Genomic DNA, 20,420 nt, shown 5'->3' with positions numbered 1-20,420 from the left:
AATCACTTCCTTGTCTTAATATACTAGTATGATCAAGGAGTTGTATTTTATATATATATATATATATATATATATTTATATATTTATTTATTTCACCCGTAAGTAGTTTTATGATTGAAAAATGCAACGAACTATAATGAATGAAAATTATTAATTTAAAAAAAAAAAATTAAATGAGTCTCTAAGCACACACTTATATGGTTTAAAATTTAAGTTCTCGTTTTTCTTACCACACACGCCACGCCAAATTTTATCCGATCCATAATCTATACTCATTAGATTCATTTGAATTGAGAATAATTAAAAAGCAAAAAGAGAAAAGTTGAAAATTCTTGGGCTTTAGAAAAGCTGGGGCCATTATGTAAAGTAAGAAAAATGGTATATATACTAGTTGTTGTGATTGTCGCTAAGTCTGGCCAGGCAATCCCCTCTTTAAGTTAACATGTCGATAATCTGTGTGTGTTTGTTTTTCAGGAATATTAAGGCAGTGCCGCTATCATCAGCTTTTTCTACAAACTGTCAAAATTAACACGAACCACAAACTAGAAACCGTTTTCCCACAACCATAATTTTCGTATTCTGTATTCACATTTCACGGAAGTCACTTTCCGCGCGGCCAAACAGCTTAAGTACGCTACTTTAGTTCTTCATATTATTCTTCCTGAATTTATTGCACAGATGTATAGAATTTGAAAGAAAATTATCTGGATTTTGATTTTTTTTTTTTACTTAATGACGTGAGAAAAAGTATATATAGACAACAAAAATTTATTGATGAAATATTATATATGCTTTTTTTTTTTTTTTATCAAAATGATTTACATTTCATTCACTAACTTGTACTACTGTTACATTATTGGAAATAATGATATATAAACTTTATTAATATGTTTTTTTTAGGGGAATTGATAGCAGATTTTATTGAATAAAATTAATGATACAATGGGGAAGAGAAAACATAAGCATTTGTTTAAAATGAATGCCTATTTCTCTTTGGCAAAACTTCTAAGTGTTTAAACAAACATGAATACAAGAATTGCTAATATGTTGATTTGAAATGATTATGTGCAAGATTTTATTTTATATGCATAAATTGCTAGAGATTTTGTTAAATCAAAATTTTCAAAACTTTAATTTATCATGTATTTTATTTATGCCTGGTTAAAATTTATATCATGAAGCATTAGAAAATTTTTGTGCGGTCGAAGTAAATTGTCAAAAATGGAGTAGAATATGATTCATTTTTGTGTGGTCGTTATTAAAATTGATTTAAACAAAATATTGGGTTTTAGATTTCTACACGGAGAATTACAACTTCTTCAATTGAGCCATTGAGGTGCATAATGTATTAAAGTAACAATCTTTCAAAAAAGTTAGCAAAAAAAATTAGAAAAGTAAAAGTTCATACTTCATATACAAAAATGAAAAATACACTACTCGAAAATATTTGGAAAAGTAAATGTTGTATATCTTCCCAAACTCACACAATATCTTTGCATCAAGTGACTTGACTTGCAGTTTACAGATTTTTCTCATTTTTTTTTTTTAAATGTTACTTTACACCTATTTTATACAATGAAAATAATTCAATAATATATTTAGTTGCATTATACCTTTCATTTACAAAAATATGCATGTGGATCCAGCTCATGAAAATGAGATCCACGTGTATGTAAAAGAAATGCGTAATTAATGAAATATATGAAATAATTTTTCACGCAAACCTATATTTGGTATGTCAACGATACTAGTGATGAAAATGCATCTCATAATATTTTAAAAAAATAAATAAAAAAGAAAATGCATCTCATAAGTAAAATAAAGATCAAGTTGCATCATGTTTATCTTTTGATAATCTGATCTAGTCCCACCTAATCTCAATTTTATTTTTCTATAATTAATTATTAATCTTGAGTTTTGTAATTTAATTAATATCTTTGTATTTTTTATGAAGACACTTAAGACTCAAATCTTCTACTCCCAGCTATCAATGAATCGAAAATAAATAATTAACCTTTGATTGCAAAGTAAAAAAATTATGCAATTGAAAAACCGGAAAGCAAAAAAGTGGTATTGATTTAGTCTAACTTTTTACTAAAATATTTTATCTTGTGGGCCCTTTTTTAGTGACAATTATTAGATTTCAAGTTTCAACCCAGATTTTTATTCATAGAGAAATGGAGAATGACACTGATACACAAAACCTTTTTTTTTTTTTTTTCCTTCTTGTGGTACTTGGTGGAAGTTTTTAAATTTTTTTGAGGAACAACTTGGTGAAAAGTTGGTTCAGGTCTTCAAGACTTTTAAACTTGCGGAGAAATTTACGAGAAAATTGACCTTTTCTCATGGTGACCGTCATGTCACCCTCTCTTATCCCTTTAGATACGTACTCTCCAACAAGTTTAAACATTTCACATATCAAAGAGAAGCGTCTTGAGTGAGAATTGAGAAAGCCACTCAAAAATAGCTTTTTATAGCGTCAGACAAAAGCTAAGGATTCACCTTCATTACTTTTGTCGGCTACATGTATATATATATATTTGTCTCGTCAAGAATCAATCTTGATTTATCCCCATTTTTTTCACAGTGGAATTACATGAAACATTCTTGAAGGAAGGGAAGGAGATTTATTTTTATAAGTGAAAGATGAAGTTTTGTAAGCAATACCAGGAATACATGCAAGGCCAAAAGAAAAAGCTACCTGGGCTTGGCATCAAGAACCTCAAGAAGATCTTAAAGAAGTGCCGGAGTGATTTACAGTGTCACAATGGCATTGATGGGGTCCTTGGCAACCAAACATGTCCTGACCATTGCACAGGTAATTTGAAAAAAAGAAAAAAAACTTTTTTACACATTTTTGTTTTAATTTTTTATACTACAGTTTATATACTTGGATTAATTTTCTGGGTTCTTGTTCTTTTCCCTAATCTAGATCGGTCTTTTGGCTAATCTGTTGGATTTTACAAAGGTGGTGAATTTTTGCATGTGCTATTCGTCGCAAAATTTTAATCTGAAATATATGTTGTCCATAAATTGCAGTTGTTATTTTTAAGGAATAATCGTACATGCAATAGAGAACTCTCACAAATGGGCTTTTTAGGTAAAAGCCAAATGATGTATGATTCCTTGTTTCATTTTGATGTGCCTTCAAGATCTTCTTGACTTTCTCTTTTCTCAGGATTAATAATGTTCTTTTTCTTCTTTACTAAAATCGTATAAAAAAAAATTTATAATGACAGCCAGCTTTGTGTGTGTGTTTGTTTTTTTAACTAATTTTTTTTAAGGTAATTGATGAGTGCAGAAGAACTTATCAGAACTAGAATCGGTTGCGCTAGAAGAGACAATGAAACTGCAGGCTCTAAAACATCTTTGTGGTGAAAATTTTGTTCTTAGCTTGATCACCTTTTGTTTGTTTTTGAGTGTTGCGGTCCAAAAATGACTGCTGTGTTTTCATTCTGAAACCTTTAAAGAATTTCCATAAAGATTAGATGCCGTTCTGGATTAGAAAAGTTCTATTATAAGGAGGGGAAAATTGTGTTTTGGGAAGCCATGGTACTTTGTCTATTGTCATCCTGTAATCACCATTCATTTTCATTATTAATCACTTGAAATAAAACTTGGCTCAATGTTTTTACTGAAAGGACTGAACTACAACTTTGTATAATATTGGTAGATAAATACTGATCTAGATTTCAACATCTTAAGTACAACAAATGAGACTAAACAACTTAAGGGTTCCTAATTCCTATTTTTCTATGGATATTTGCAGTATGCGATGGAACCTTCTTTCCTTCTCTTGTCAAGGAAATGTCTGAAGTAGTAGGTTCCTTTAACAAGCATGCACAGAAATTGCTTGAGCAACATCTTGCTTCTGGCTTTAATAAGTGCTTTATGTGGTTCAGAGGCAAGCGACGAAAGAACCAACATGTTACCTTAATCCAAGAAGGAAAGGAACTGGTTACTTATGCACTGATAAATGCCATTGCAATTCGGAAAATACTAAAGAAATATGATAAGGTATATACATATCCTACTCTGTGAATTGCATATTAATTTCAGGATTTGGTTATATACTCTGGCTTTTGTTGTTGTCTATAAATTTACCTCAATATCATTTTTGAGCATAGGTTCATTACTCTAAGCAAGGTCAGGCCTTCAAGACACAAGCCCAAAGCATGCACATTGAAATCCTTCAGAGTCCCTGGCTCTCTGAGCTCATGGCTTTCCACATCAACTTAAGAGAAAGCAAGATCAAATCTAGAAACGCACCTGGATTTTTTGAGGCATGCAACCTCACATTTAATGATGATGGCAAACCATCACTTACTTGTGAGCTATTTGATTCAGTCAAAGTTGACATCGATTTGACTTGTTCTATATGCCTGGTAAGTTTCCATTTTTCATCTTTAAGGAGGAAAATGACCAGCATATTGTGTACACAGGACTTGCATCAATCTTGCGAAATTGTGATCCAGACTTAAATTAAACACATCAACAGAATTTCTGGGTTTGTGGATGTGCAGTGCACAACGTGATCTTTTTGCTACGCCAATGAGCTATAGCTCAACTGACACTTTCTTCTCCCATAATAATGGGATAGAGGGTGGGGTTCTGGGTTCAAGACCCAATGGCTGCGTGTGTAGCTTACCAATAAAAAAATAATATTTTTTTTCAACTAGGATAAATTCTAATACAAAACATTCACTACCAATACTGAAAGCTTTATTAAGATCCCTTTTTAAAACACAAATTTGATCATGAAATAGCTTAGGCCCTATCTGCTTCCTAATATTAACTCTTGTGCTTTATTATAAATTTCCCTTCTGGCCTCAATGCAATAATATGGTTGGGTTTTAGATATTCAGGCTCCAACACACTGTGTCTGGATTCAGTTCTCTCCTATCCTATAGTTTTAAAGAATCATATTTGGTCAGTGTAAAACATCCATGATTATTAGTTTTATGGAGGGACAGTGCTCTGTCATTTTTCAGTAAGGCCCTTCATTAATTGGTTTTATTTGATTTTTTTTCCCCTAACAGGACACAGTCTTTGATCCATATTCCCTCACTTGTGGCCATATATTCTGCTACATGTGTGCTTGCTCATCTGCATCAGTGTCAATTGTTGATAAGCTAAAGTCAGCAGAGCCTAAAGGAAAATGCCCTCTGTGCCGAGAGGTAAGTTAATATCTTTATAGCCTTTGCTTCTTGGTTCATTCCAGTGACAAAACGGTGGGGTTGGATTGGGGTAGGTCCTAAATTCAAGCTTTGCAAACCTAAGTATCTTTCTATTGTTGGACTCAGATAGGTCTTTCTGTTGTTAACATATGTAACTTACAATAGCAAATGAGATATTTTCTTTCCTTTAGCATCTCTGGTGATGTTGCAGTGCTGAGTTGCAGTGCACCTTTGCAATAAAATATTAAATCTTCACTATTTAATTCCTTCTGTTGATTTCAGGCTGGAGTTTATGAAGGTGCTGTACCCTTGGAGGAGCTTAGAATTCTATTAAGGCGGAGGTATGCATTTTTTGGTTCCTTCCTTTAAGTTATTATACCTCTTGTTTTAATAAAAGTTAGCAGGATTCCATACCAAGAGCCTTGTAGCTCAATGGTATTGCCTAGTTCTCTCATGGGGAGAACCTGCGTTCAAATACCCCCAACATCACTTGTTGCAACTTGTAAGCAGAAAATCTTACTTCGATTCCATTCTCAAATAAGTTACTTTCCTAGCTTTCCTTTTTCTAAACTGGTGGGATATGGTGGTGAATGGTGATGCCTGATGAGGGTGTAAATTGAAAACATAGAAAAGAAAAATGATAAAAGATTGAATGGACACATGTTGCCATGTTGTTACCTCTTGCAAGTTCCTTACTCTAACATGCATATTTGAACAGGTGCAGTGAGTACTGGGAGGAGCGGCGTCAGGCAGAAAGATTAGAGAGGATGCGGCTGATAAAACAGTACTGGGATAACCAAACAAAGGCAATGATGGGTATCTAATTGGGCAATCCTGTTACTTGGCAGTGTTTTCTATGGGAAAATTTGGCATTTTTATAGGTATCTAATTGGGCAATCCTGTTACTTGGCAGTGTTTTCTATGTAAAAAAGGGAAAATTTGGCATTTTTATGGGTATCTAATTGGGCAATCCTGTTCATTGGCAGTGTTTGCTATGTAAAAATTCAGATGTCATAGACATATCCGTAAATAAAGAAAATTGTAGCCAGACTTGTAGCTGGGTATGATACTTGTATATTGCTTGCTTTGGAATAAATCAGATGTACAGCTTTCATGTTTACTTGTTACAATGAGTTTTTATTTATCGGAATTGTTTGTGATGGTCCAGCTTAACCAAATGGAATACAGTCTGAAATCTGTATTGGTCTACAGTCATAAATGGAAGAAGAAAACAGTTTTTGACATAGCTTCTCAGCATAGAATGCAGCCAAAACGGCAGCAGCGAGCTCAAATTCAGGATAAGCCCCCAGCATTTAGGCTAGTCCAGCTGCTCCAGCACGAGCCAATTAAGGCCATGTTAATAAGCTACAAATTTACACACATTGCCATGATTGTTAGAGATTTAAGACTCTTTGTTCTATTAAAACAGTTTATAGATAGAAGACTCAATCTGCCATGTTAAGTCAGATTGACATTTGCACCCTGACCTGAATGGATTAGTTGCTCTTGCTGCATATATACAAGAGCACAAATATAAGAAGACTAATCACTGAACAGAAATCATTGGGGAAAACTTAGGTACAATACTTTTGAGTGCTGTAAATTTGATTCCTCAATCAAATTCAAATACCTTGTTGCACTGCCAAAATTATTTGCCCCACTATTAATGTTTCAGTTCACAATTTATACTCTACTATACGCCAATTCCATTGTCTCATAACCTTTGAGACTAGTTAAGCACGGTTAGCGAAGTTACCATATGTGGAGGTGGGCTTCCATGCAGTTGAAAGGCAAACCAGCTTGAGATAGATTGGAAAGGCCCATCACCCACATACATGCCAATACAATAATTAAGCCTCGTCAATGGGCTGGGCCGGCCCTTTTTTACTTGGCCCATGGGTCTAATGGGCTGGCCTTAACGGATTGTTGACAAGTCAATGGGCTGGGTTGGGCCGGGCTGAATGGAAAAACCCTAGCCCATGGCCCTACCCATGGGCAATGCCCATTTGGGCTTTAGTGAGTTGGACTAGTGAGGTGGGTTTAATGGGCTACCCATGGGTATTTTTAATGGGTCTTCAATGGGCTTATAAAAATTTAACCAAAAGAACTATAATTATATATTATTACAAATTATCAAATTGAACAATTAAATCTACTAAAAAGATTCTATTAAAAAAAGTACTAAGAAATACCTCTTGAAAAGTGAAAATAGTTGCATCGCTACAAAATGTGTACATCCCAATTAGGTTGGCACCCACAAACTTGTCTATCATTTGCAATTCCCAGTCTATTTGTGTTAAAACATCAAATAATTTTATCTAAGAAAAAATTGAAAAACTTGTTACATAAATTTTATAACTATTTGCCAAGCATTATATTGAAGTGGTGGATTGTTGGTCATGTCAGTGGTGGACTTCTTGGCATCCACCTGGGCCTTTCTAACTTCAATTGCTCAAATGCCTCTGCTTCTTGTTCTGCTTCTTTTCGTCTTGTGTCTACTAAGTTCCAATCCTTTAAGCACACAAGTGCCTTAACAGTCTCGAGACTAAGACCACATCTATTGTCAGATACAACTCTACCACTTGCAGAAAAAGACGCTTCCGATGCTACCTTCGAAACTGGAACTGATAATATTTCACGAGCCATAATGGAAAGTATGGGATACCTACTTTGATTTGTTTTCCACCAGCCCAATAAATCTAATGATCCTTCTTCATTAATTTCAAGTAAATGTTGATTTAAATAACGTTGAAATTCCGATAACCCACCTGATGTTACTAAATGCTTGTTCTCTTCTTCTTTTAACCATGTGATAAGCATTTTGTTCTTCTTGGTCACCTAGAAAACTAGTAGAGGACAAAGAGCTTCTTGTGTTTTGTGTTTGGACACCAATTTCAGAATTTTTATAAGCATTTCCATAATAATCAAATAATTGTGTCATTGAATTTTGAAATGATTGTATGGTCTTTTGAATTTTTTCAACTTCATCATTATAAATTATTTCTAAAAAAAGCATTCAACTCTTCAATCTTAAATCTAGGATCAAGAATAATAGCCATTTCAAAAATCTAAGGAATATCTCCCCAATATTTGTCAAAATTTTGTCTCATTAAATCTAACGTTTCATCAAATATTCCAAAAGTTTGCCCATAAAATTTTGAAAATTTTGCACAAATGTTAGTCAATTGAATTATAACTCTACAAGATGTTGGATAATATACACCACAAAAAATTTTTGTTGAATCATCAAAAACCTTTAAAAAGTCTCTTACAAGTTCTACTAACATCCAATCATGTTCTTCAATTTTTTCTAGAGGACAACGTGAATTTTTAATATAAATTTAAAACATCTTTATATTTTATTGTTGAATCTAAAAGAAGATAAGTAGCATTCCACTAATGAGGCACATCAATATATATATATATATATATAAATATAAATATATATATATATATATATTGCTTCTTTTCAATTCCATACAACATTTTATATACAATTCATAGCTTGCTTGAGAACTATTAATATTACGAACAATATCTTTTATTTTTTTCAACAGATGAGGATAAATTTGATAAACCATCTTGAACAATTATATTTAAAATATGTGCACAACAATGTATTCGAAATAATGTACCATGTAAAGGTAAGCTTAATTTTTCTTTTAAAAACATCTTTGCTGTATCATTATTTGTTGCATTATCAAGTGTTATTGAAAATATTTTATCAATAATCCCCCAATATTGAAGTTCCTCACTAATAAGATTTGCAATGTTATATACCATGTGTGGAGATTCCAACATTTTAAATGATATTATTCTTTTATTTAAATTCCAATTAGAATCAATATATTGAGTAGTTAAAGAGAGAAAACCTAATTTATTTCTTGACGTCCACAAGTTAGAATTTATACAAAATCTACCACTATGTGCATGCAAAATACTTTTTAATTTTTCTTTATAAAATTTAAAACTCTTCATAATATCTCTTTTTGCGGTGGATGTAGAAAATCCTTTATATTGTGGAGTAAAACCACGTTGCACCATTCCTGTAAAATCATGTTTTTCAACAAATGTAAATGGGTGTTAAGCTCTAACAAGATATTCTACTACTTCATTACGTGCATTTGCATCAGTGTAAATAAACGTAGTTAAATTTCCCTCCTTATCTTTTCCTAATTGTTGAAAATCTCTAATATCCATTTGATGCTTTCGCTTACAACTTAAATGGTTAGTCCCCGCACTTGGGCCACCAGCCAGCTTGTCATCACATTTGCTGCATATAGCTTTAATTTCTTTTGTTTCATCTTGTTTTATCCTCTCTACCCTATCAAAAATTTTCCAAACTTCACTTTTTAATTTTTTATTAGTAAAAACTAACAAAAATAATGTATACAAATAATGAGACAACAAGTATATAATAAAAGTTAAGAAAAGATGTTAACCAATCAATCGAATTTTGAGACAAATAGCTTCCACAGTTCCACTCCAATTTGAAGAAGTTGATTTTCAAATGCAATTGGATGCTCAAGCCTCCAAGTTCCAAGCCTCCAACTTGAAGAATTTCATTATTTGATACTTGTAATTGTATAAATATAACTATAAAAAATATAATACTATTATTCTATAGAGTATATAACTATAAGAGGGCAAAAATAATAAGAGATGAAAATTGAGAATAGTCTAGGGAGAGTTTGAATTTGAGAGATTTTTTATGAGTAAAATGAGAGAAATGTGATAGGTATTTATAGATTGGATACTTAAAAAATATATATATATATATATATATATATATAAAAGAAAAAAAAAAGAAAAAAAAAAGAGGAGAGAACTGACTTTTGTTCAAACGGTAAGCATTCTTAAAGGAAATATTTGAAGAATCAAATATCAATTCTTAAAGGAAAGAATTTCTTCCAACGGTAAGCTTTTTTTTTTTTTTTTAAAGGAATTTCTTCTATAATTGAAACTTGTAAGGAAAGAATTGGAATTTATCAAAGGAAAGAATGACTTTCTTTCCATAGACACAGAGGTCAGAGGGCACCGACCATCTTAGTAACTTAGTTTTAGAAATCAAAACTACTAGACTAATACCAAAAAATATATATATATATTTATTAAGTATATTGTATCACAATCACTCCAAGTATTTTGTGGTTAGGTGTGTGGTGTAAAAGTTTTTATAATGTCTAAAGTTCAATCCCTCAACCCCCCCAAAATTATTTTGTTATAAATTTTGAGCAATGAGTCAGGCTAACAGGTCGGGTTAATGTGCTGGGCTAAAGAGCTGACCCACCAGGCGCCCATGGGTAAAGAAACCAACCCATAGCCTGTCCCATTGGGCTACTGGGCTGCCCATGGGCTTCAATATTACCGGACCAGGCTGCCCATTAGCCTGATGGGCTAGCAGGCTATTGGGCTAGCCTATGGATCATGGGCTATTTGATGACCCTTAACAATAATGGATGAGAATTTTTGGCCGCCCAATATCCACCCCATATGTAAGGATTTAGTATCTTGTGTTACTTATCACTCTCACATGGGAGTGGAGGTCAACAAAAGCTATTGCAGATTGATCGAAGCCAGTGAACTACGAGGGCATGCAGCCGGTGGAAGGTTATCATCTTCACTTGGCTCAATGTCAAATTTAATTTTGTTTGGGACCAAAGGGGCAAAATAACAGAGCTGCGGGGAGCTGTGTCTTGATGGATCTTCTAGGGCCTTGGAAGTTAGAATCTTTCTGATAGTGTTTCTCATGTGAGCAGGAAGGATTCCAGGTTGTAATAGTTTTCTATTAGCCAAAAAAGTGAAAAACAACACACCCCCTCTTTTCAGCCCTAATCTGCCTACTCTTCCACCACCAGGCCAAGGTCAATGCCACCATTCATATATATCCATATGTGCAGGATCAACACCAAAAACCATGGATGTTCAAAGATAAATACATAATCTTAGAGGGCTTTATTAGCCCCCACGTAATGGGAACTGAACAACCAAACCATATCCAAGTCCAGATGAACTAGTGAAAAAACATCATCAATTAACCAGAGTTTCATATTACAGTAGAATCATTTTTGTTTTCTTTTCTCTTCTCTTTTGAACAAAGTTAACATCATACAGCAAATTGAGACAGCAAAAAAAAAATTAGCGCAGTTCCAATGCATCCTAAAGACATTGCTGCTCAAAAAGGAGCCATTCTCAGCTAGAAAGTATTAAGGGATTCCTTTCAGCTTTTTGTAAGTATTAAGGGATTCCTTGTATTTCCATACATATTATACCTTTTGCAAAGTTTCTCCAGAGTTGCAACTGAATGCTGCATGGCATTTAGCTTTGAATCCATGAACATCCTCTGCCAACAAAAAAAAAAAAAATGCTTGAGCAAGGGAAAGGGCTGATTTCACAAAATTTTAAGATCCAAAATTGTGTCCTACCTCATAATCGTCTCCATATTTCTCAATCAGTCTACTGATATGAACACGCTGGATTGTGGTCAATGGCAGAGGAGGCGCAGATTTCCCATCTTTTCGCTTCTTTCCCAGTGCTGATTTCAAATCTATACAGCCGAAAAAGAAGTTATTGAATCAAACATTATCAAGGAATGCACTTATCCAAAAAAAAAAAAAAAAATTATCAAGGAATGCTAAAGGACAGGACATATAAAAAAAACAGTGAAAGTTTTATAAAGAGAAATTTATACATTTTACATCTATAATATGAAAAATAGCAAACCACCTACATTAATCACTTCCCACCACAAGCTCAAATTATTTGATATCAACCAACAGGCCTCTAAAAGCAACTCATCCACATTCAGAGAGTCCAATTTGAGGTGTAGAACATCATCTATATTAGAAGAAGATTGGTGAGGATTTCATTTACTTTGGACAGAAGATGGGAATATTTGCTTCTCCTAAACCATTTCAGCTTCTAAAAAGGGCTATTCTACTGATTCTTACACATCAACTAGACGGAGTAGTCAGAAATTTTACTAGTGACACAATAAGGTGGCTGAATTCAAACAATTTCAATAGAGAAGGTATACTTCAATATTACTATTATTATTTCCTTTTGATTGGTCAGTAAAATATGCACTCAATGAGTTTTGCAATCATTGAACTGAGCTCATTGGCTCCAATAAAAGCTAAACTTACCCGGTTCAGAAAAGTTCTTTATTCTTGGGAAAAAAAAGTGCTAAATCAGCGGGCAAAAGCAAAAGGTCACTTCACCCATTCCAACTGATAATTATTATCATCACAAAGTTAGTGCTCGATATTTAGCAGGATTTCCCAGCAAATAGAAATCAAACACAATATGTTTAAAACAGGGCATTCCCAGCACAATTAGAAAACTAAAATAAACTTAAAAGCTCAAGTAACCAACACCCAATCATGCATAAATTAAAAAATTAACCCATTTCACCTCGAATATGAACAAGCCCCCCAATTTTACTACAAAAGGTTTACAAACTGGCATGGCAATAAATACGATTGGTGCCACATCAACAACACAATAAATAAATACACTTTTTTGCTTTGTCTATTAGCTGTAACATCACTCAATACCTAAGAAGCACGGACACGGACAAGGGTACGACACAGTAAGACACTAGTCAGGCACCCCAAATGAAATGTCCGTGCTTCCTAGCTCAATACACTTATATAACATTTATAATTCTGCCTTACAATACTACAACGATCACATTTTCTTTTCAAATTTTCCTAGACTATATGAAACATTTCAAAAATCAAAAAATAAAAAATCTTCAATTTTCTATATTACATTTAAAAAAATTGAAAATTTTTTAATTGCAAAGTTGTATTGTAGCATCTCTAATATGAAACATTACTTTAAAAATAAAACAGTGACAATTTATTTAAAATTAAATAACTGAAAATTGGAAAAGAGGGAAAAAGATTAAAGAACAGACCGTCTTCTTCGAGATCACTGCCGGAGTCGAAGAGCTCGAGCTCATCGGCTTCGGCTTCGGCTTCGGCTTGATCGGACGGCTGAGTCGGCGGGACATTAAGAGAGTCGCTCTCGATGACGTGAGAGGTGCGAGATCGGACGCCGAGAAAGTTAGGGTTAGAAACAACGCCGAAGGACTTGTAGTTTTGGATGACGCTGGCCTTGTCGTCCCAATTCGAAGGGTCTTGATCGACAATGGAGCGGAGCTTTGGAGGAACGTTGAAGGCTGGCTTGAATACGTGTGGGTTTTTCTTCAGTTGACCCACTCGGACCTTTGACTTCGACCTCTTGTATTTTCTTCGTGACCCTCCCATCTCTCTCTCTCTCTCTCTCTCTCTCTCTGGTTTGTATGGCTTGCTAGGGCAAGATGAAGAGGAAAGGTAGGGTTTTTTGTTAGGGCTTATCAGTTCAACCTTTTAGGCTAGGAAACGAGTGCCAAACGGTGCGTTTTGGTTTAGCACGTATGCAGGAAATTAAACGAATATATTGATTAAATCAAAGGACTAAATTACAATTATGAAACTTAATTCGGAATTATTTTTATTTTGGTCCCTTAAATAAGTTAAATTTGAGATTTTTCATTTTCATTTATTAACTTGATTCAATTTTTAAAATGGTTTTTCGTACATTTCCATAACTAATTTGACCATTAAATGCCAACAAAAACAAATTTTTTTATATACATGGGTAATTCTACAAAATCCCTTTTTTTGGAATACGTTACTTATTAGTAGGCAACTTGCTATATCAGGTTACCAAAACATCACATTTGATAGTACCGTCTTTCCATTGTGTAATACTAATATCATATGTGATTGTACTTTTGTCTCATTTGGTGGTTCCTTTATTTTTTTCTCATATTTGATGGTACCATCCTCACATTATGTAGTACCAACCTCACATTATGCAGTATCAATCACATGTGACTGTACTTTTGTCACATTCGGTGGTTTTTTTTTTCTCACATTTAATAGTACAATCCTCACATTGTGTAGTACTAACATCACATGTGATTGTATTTTTGTCACATTCGGTGATTCTCTTATTTTTTTTTCTCACATTTGATGGTACCATCCTCACATTGTATAGTAGTAACATCACATGTGATTGTACTTTTATCACATTCAGTGGTTCCCTTATTTTTTTCTAACATTTGATGGTACCATTTTTACATTGTGCAATACCAACATCACATATGACTGTACTTTTGTCACATTCGGTGGTTCCTTTATTTTTTTTCTCACATTTGATGGTATCATCCTTACATTGCATAGTACTAACATCACATGTGATTATACTTTTGTCACATTCAGTGGTTCCCTTATTTTTTTTCTCACATTTGATGGTACCATCCTCACATTGCACAGTATCAATATCACATGTGACTATACTTTTGTCACATTCAGTGGTTCCTTTATTTTTTTCTCACATTTGATAGTATCATCCTCACATTGTGCAATACCAACATCACATGTAACTGTATTTTGCCACATATGGTGGTTCTTTCATTTTTTTTCTCATATTTGATGGTACCATCCTCACATTGTGTAGTACCAACATCATATGTGACTATACTTTTTTCACATTCAGTAGTTTCCTTATTTTTTCTCACATTTTATGGTACTATCCTCACATTACACAATACCAACATCATATGTGACTATACTTTTTTCACATTCGATAGTTTCCTTATTTTTTCTCACATTTTATGGTACTATCCTCACATTGTGCAGTACCAACATCATATGTAACTGTACTTTTGTCACATTCGGTGGTTCCCTTAGTTTTTTTCCTTACAATTTATGGTACCAGTCTCACATTGCGCAGTACCAACATCACATGTGATTATACTTTTGTCACATTCGATGGTTTCCTTTTTTTTTTTTCTCATATTTGATGATACAATCCTCACATTGCACAGTACCAACATCACATGTGACTATACTTTTGTCACATTCTGTGGTTTCCTTATTTTTTTCTCACATTTGATGGTACCATCTACACATTGCGCAATACCAACACCACATGTGACTATACTTTTGTTACATTCGGTGATTCCTTTATTTTTTTTTCCTCACATTTGATGGTATCATTCTCCCATTGTGCAATATCAACATCATATGTGACTGTACTGTTGTTACATTCGGTGATCTCCTTATTTTTTCTCACATTTTATGATATCATCCTCACATTGTGCAGTATCAACTTCACATATAACTGTATTTTTGTCACATTTAATGATTCTTTTTTTTTTTCTCACGTTTGATGGTTACATTCCGATATTATAGAGTACCATCATCATATGTAACTCCACTTTTGTCTTATGGCTCCTTTATTTATTTTTTTTCCCACATTGATGGTACCATCTTCAGATAGAGGAGTACTCAGTTCCAAGTCTCTGACTTTCTTCTTCTCTCTCTCTCAATTTTTCTGTAGTCTACGCTTCTCTCTTCAGTTTCGTCTCTCTCAAATTCTTCTCATCCAAACCATTCACAAGAACCTATATAGTGCGACGATTACTAAACAAAACCCTAAGCAAGACCCACAAAAGAAGAAATAGATCCCTAAGCCATGAACGGTACCTCACTAGCTCTAGCGAGGGAATTGTTCTCGCCAAACAATAAAAATCTATTGTTTATTTGCTGTCCTGCATTCCCTCTCTCTCTCGACCGTGCTCTCTTTCCTCTCTCTTCGACTTCGCTCCATTTTCAGAAAGGGGTTTTACACGGCGACGATCAAAACCCATTTTAGGTGCTGTAGAGTTGGTTTGAAATATCTCCAAATTTTTTTGATTTGTGCTTCACTTTTTCACCAAAATTGCTTGATGATGGCATTTGTGAGGTTTGTTCTTTCCAAGTTGACTTTTTTTCCCCCTCTGTTATGTTAGAAGAATTTGATAAAGTTTGCGTTTTTATTGATTTTTCGTGAGGATTTGTGTTTGTTTGGGGTTTGATTTTGATGGGTATTTATCGTTTTGGTGATTGGTCGTTTTGTTTAATGTTATTTAATTTTGCATGCATTTCATACTTTTGGTATCCTTTGTTTGGTTGCTTAGAATGTATTGGGAAAAGAGAATAAAATGGAATCTCAAATTTCAATGTTTCGTGTATGACTTGTGATTGATCATGTTCTTGTAGAAAGAATTGGAGTTTATAGGAATGATTGGCTTCTGGGAATACACAAACATTTAGAGTTTGTGTTGGATCATTAGCATAATTGGCTTAATATACTGTTTCTTATCAGATTGAGTGAGTTCTTTCCCGTTTCGATTTGATTCTTTTTAATAATAATTTCAATAAAAGCTAACATAAAAATTTAATCGCTCTATTATTATAAATATTAATTTCAACAAAAAGAAAGATGGTAATCAGTATGCACTGTACCAGACTACACCTAAATGATTACAAACTCATATTTAGGGAGTCAATGAAATCTATAAAAAAAAAAAAAAAAAAAAAAAAAAAATGTTAGGAATGAATGTTGACAATAGCAGTCTTCCATTCATAAGAACATCTCAGCATAGACTTTTTGAGAACATGAATAGGATGTTCAACTCCATCAAAAGTCCTACTATTACACTAACGCCACAGTGTCCACATATAACATTACGGGACTGCCTTCCATATTTTGCCACCACTATTGACTATGGAAATTTTCTTTCCAACAAGAAAGCATTCTGGGACACCATCTTTGGCATAACCAAGAGTCTCCAAATGATGCAAATATCTTGGGCTAGATATCCTTGCCACTGAACGACTCTAAAGATCAGTTTCAAAATGATTTTTTCTACTTCTTTTATTGTTTTTGTTTCCCTTTACTTTGATACGTTATTATGGGTAGGTTAACTAACAAGTTGCAATTTTATTTGCGTCAATTTCTCCTTTCATGTCGTTACTTAACAATTAAAGGAACTATTTTGTTTTTTTGGTTGCAAAATTTAAGTTTCAGACTAATATTTTAAACTACCTTCTTATCCATAATTTTTATGGGCTTTTAGTAAAATGTATTTACCTACTTAGTGAAAGTCTTTGTTGGTTTCAGGGGGGCCTTGCTGCTACAGATGTTTTTGCGGTTGAGTGAATTCAGACTGGTGTTATTCACTTTGGGATGACAGTTTCATATTTTGGTTTTGTTAGTGATTGTAAATCATGATCCTTGAAATTGCCTGTTTTTAAAATCTTGACTTGTATTATGGTCAATTAATTTCATATCAGGTCTACATTCCAAGTAGCAAACACAGTGAAATAGAGCACAGTCACAATTTGGTGCTACAAGTACCTGCGTTTTGTTTTTTCGTGTTTCTGGATCACCTGTATTTTTTAATTTTCTTGTTCCTTGAAGTTTGCTTTCTAGTGAAGTTTGAAGAAGAAATGCTTTGTCGCCATGCTTTTGAAGTTTCAGACTTGTAAGCGTGTTTAACACTTGATGCTTGCCTTACATTATTGTCAGGCATTTACCCTAGAAGTGATTCATAAGCTTACTTATATTGTTAAAAAAAGAATTGGTGAATACATTTTGTGGTTAATTTCACACTATGCTTAATTGGGTGCTAAAGTAGGAAAAGGAATAAATTATTGTTTTATAATTCTAGACAGTAACGTCCTCAACAATGCATACTAAATTATCCTGATGTAGTAAACGATTAATTTCACATATTTTTCCATTTGGGAGCTGGAGATATTTATATTTTTCGTTCGAATTCAATCAATGGTACAAAACAATGCCTAAGCTTATTTTGTTTTGGTAATATGACATATAAGTACATGTGTTTGTACTATCAAAACTACGAATCTAAGTTTATTTGCAGTCTTTAGAATTATCTATATGGTTGTTTGAGCTAATTATGGTGGCTATGACTCTTTTGGTAAATGAGTGAACATTTTATTTATTTATTTTTTTTTTGGTAATGGAAGATATTTGCATTAAAACTAAATCAATCTATTACAAAAGGCCCCTTCAATGTCCAGGGTGCAAAGTCGATCCACCACAGGCGGTGGATGGGCAAACAAAATGAAAGGGACATCACTATTACTACCAATACGGGCTAAGGCGTCCGTGCATTGATTTGCTTCCCTATAGGCGTGCTCAGCTCACAAATTTGGGAACTTCCTCAAGAGGAGCCTGCAATCAGTAAGCAAGGGTTCAAGAGATAAGTTAACAATAGAGTTTTTCATCAATTGAACAACAGCAAGAGCATCAAGTTCAACAATAAGATTATGTATATTTTCCGTTGCTGCCATTTGTAACCCATCCCGAAGAGCCCAAAGTTCAGTCATTATACTATTCACCTTCCCACAAATTTTGGCGAAACCATTAATCCAGTTGCCATGTTCATTTCTTAGTATTCCTCCCAACCCCCCCCCCCCTCAGCGTTGTCATGAGATGATCCATCGGTATTTAGTTTCGCCAAACCAGCTAGTGGCTTCTACCATGAGATGGGCTGTAAGTGTTTCTCGGCCTGCACCTTACCTGTTACTGCAATGGCAAAGAATTCAGCTGCCTTTCGTCTGCACTGCATATGGAAATCCTTATCCACAACTCCTTTCTTGAAGATGTACACGTTTCTGTGTAGCCATAAATGCCAAACACCCATGGGAAAGGTTATCTTCCATGGTATACCATGCTGAGAGTTCACGGAAGTGCAATTCAAATGAAGCCAAACCCCAAAATCTTCCATAAAATACTTTCTGCAATCAGCCGACACTCCTATCTTATTTCAGAACTTCCTTGCATACTGACAGTCCCTAACGATATACTGAAGCGTTTCAGTTTCCTTTTGACAAATAGGGCAGATTGTATCAAGTGTAAAACCCCTAGAACCCAGCACTTCGCAAGTAGGCACACTATTATGCATGCTCAACCATAAAAAGAACATTATCTTGGGCATTGTTGCAACCTTCCAAATCCATTCACAAGCGATTGACGAAGGGTTCAAGGGGTTTAACCCTTTAGCTAATAAATAGGTAGATTTTTATGTAAAAGAACCATCCTTTGAATAGGCCCAACAAGAGACATCCTCTGTGTTCTGATCCAAGGAGAAGGGAACTTCTTGAATCTGTTTGCACAACTCTTCCGGAAGTTCAAAGGATAACACACTTTGAAACCAATTACTACCTTGGTCTCTAATATCCACTACCACCAATTCGGCTTCCTCCCTAGCCAGAGGGCCTTGAATACAGGATCTCAAATGGGCCAAAAGGGAGCCAAAAGTCACCCCAAAGATTGGTAGAGTCTCCATTTTTGATAACCCATTTAAGTCCGCTTTAAAGATAGGGCCCCCTTTCTTACACGCAGCCCATGTCTTGGAACAAGGGAGTTTCTTACCCGCTTCAGTGATTCTCTGGTCTGTAAAGTACTTGCTCATCAACACTCTTGCCCACGGTGCATCTTGCTCATTGGCTAGCCTCCAACAGAGCTTTGCTAGGTAAGCTTCATTCCTAGACTGCATTTCCACCATTCCGAGCCCTCCTCTATCTCTAGTAAGAGTCACAGTATTCCAATTCACAAGATGGAGCTTCCTTTTCTCCTCCGTTGACCCCCAAAGAAAATCTCTATGCAATTTATCCACAGCTTGACACACTTTGACTGGAAGCGCACAACATTGCATGTAGTATTCCACAATGGGAGTGGAAGCCGAATCAATAAGCACTCTCCTCCTAGCAGGGGATAAGACCCGAGCCTTCCAACCAGTAAGCTTGTCCTGAACCTTCTCAATCACAAAATTATATACATTTCCATTTCTTCCCTTCTGAAGAATAGGAAAGCCTAAATACCGTCCCAAGTTGTTGGTGGCTTGGATCCCTAGTTGTTGACAAATATCCAGCTTCACTTGGACACTAACATTCGGAGAGAAGAAGATTTTTGACATGTTAATATATGTGAGCTTTTCATGAAATGACATGTTTCTTCTTCTTCTATTAGCATGGTCATACTGCTTCCAAATTATTTTCTATTTTTATTAAACATGTGAACATGATTGAATTGATCTTTTAGCACAGTTCCAGACCCGCCATTGCTTGTTAGCCTGTTAATGCACATATATACTCCCTTGTTGCACTAATCCATTTTAATTGGTGTCTCCAAGAAGTGAGATTGATTCTTATTCTGTAATCATTGTTCGTTCTGCAGTGTTTGAATTTAAAGCAATGATTTGTTGTCAAAAAGATGCTGATTTTGAATCTCTTGTATACAGGATATTTTTGTCATTTAGAGTGCCTGTAAATTAGCTAATGTTATGTCTGATTAGCAGTCCTTTGATAACATTGAATTATATTGATTGCACTT

At 34.3% G+C, this 20,420-nt stretch overlaps 2 protein-coding genes across 3 annotated transcripts; one reads left to right on the top strand and one right to left on the bottom strand.

Moving 5' to 3' along the window:
• The first annotated feature begins 2,278 nt into the window (after nt 1–2,278).
• On the top strand, nt 2,279–6,297 carry LOC126709126 (E3 ubiquitin-protein ligase BAH1). 2 transcript variants are annotated; one of them, XM_050409228.1, is made up of 7 exons: nt 2,279–2,818; nt 3,770–4,017; nt 4,128–4,385; nt 5,040–5,177; nt 5,460–5,518; nt 5,582–5,679; nt 5,896–6,297. In XM_050409228.1, exons 1-7 carry the CDS (start codon nt 2,647–2,649, stop codon nt 5,937–5,939), a joined length of 1,017 nt encoding a protein of 338 aa, XP_050265185.1. In that variant the 5' UTR covers nt 2,279–2,646; the 3' UTR covers nt 5,940–6,297. The 2 variants fall into 2 exon arrangements, with proteins under 2 accessions (XP_050265185.1, XP_050265186.1); XM_050409229.1 differs by lacking the exon at nt 5,582–5,679 and having other exon boundaries at nt 2,297–2,818.
• A 4,891-nt stretch (nt 6,298–11,188) lies between these two features.
• On the bottom strand, nt 11,189–13,524 carry LOC126709714 (nucleolar protein 16). The gene is made up of 3 exons (XM_050410044.1): nt 13,099–13,524; nt 11,603–11,724; nt 11,189–11,520 (listed from the first exon to the last, which is right to left on the bottom strand). The coding sequence occupies exons 1-3, from the start codon at nt 13,448–13,450 to the stop codon at nt 11,398–11,400; spliced, it is 597 nt and encodes a 198-aa protein (XP_050266001.1). The 5' UTR covers nt 13,451–13,524; the 3' UTR covers nt 11,189–11,397.
• Between the last annotated feature and the right edge of the window lie 6,896 nt (nt 13,525–20,420).

Source organism: Quercus robur, chromosome 12 (assembly GCF_932294415.1).
Source record: "Quercus robur chromosome 12, dhQueRobu3.1, whole genome shotgun sequence".
NCBI classification, from domain to species: domain Eukaryota; kingdom Viridiplantae; phylum Streptophyta; class Magnoliopsida; order Fagales; family Fagaceae; genus Quercus; species Quercus robur.
Note: the sequence above shows the minus strand (reverse complement) of the source record. Positions and strands in the feature narration are given on the sequence as shown.

Bases quoted from the DNA above. Each gene is read 5' to 3' on its own strand.
- LOC126709714 (XM_050410044.1), bottom strand. From the start codon at position 13,450: ATGGGAGGGTCACGAAGAAAATACAAGAGGTCGAAGTCAAAGGTCCGA. The intron at 11,725-13,098 runs GTCTGTTCTTTA...TCGGCTGTATAG, and splicing joins CAGTGATCTCGAAGAAGACG to ATTTGAAATCAGCACTGGGA. The intron at 11,521-11,602 runs GTAGGACACAAT...TTTTGTTGGCAG, and splicing joins AATATGGAGACGATTATGAG to AGGATGTTCATGGATTCAAA.
- LOC126709126 (XM_050409228.1), top strand. From the start codon at position 2,647: ATGAAGTTTTGTAAGCAATACCAGGAATACATGCAAGGCCAAAAGAAA. The intron at 2,819-3,769 runs GTAATTTGAAAA...GGATATTTGCAG, and splicing joins ATGTCCTGACCATTGCACAG to TATGCGATGGAACCTTCTTT. The intron at 5,178-5,459 runs GTAAGTTAATAT...TGTTGATTTCAG, and splicing joins AATGCCCTCTGTGCCGAGAG to GCTGGAGTTTATGAAGGTGC.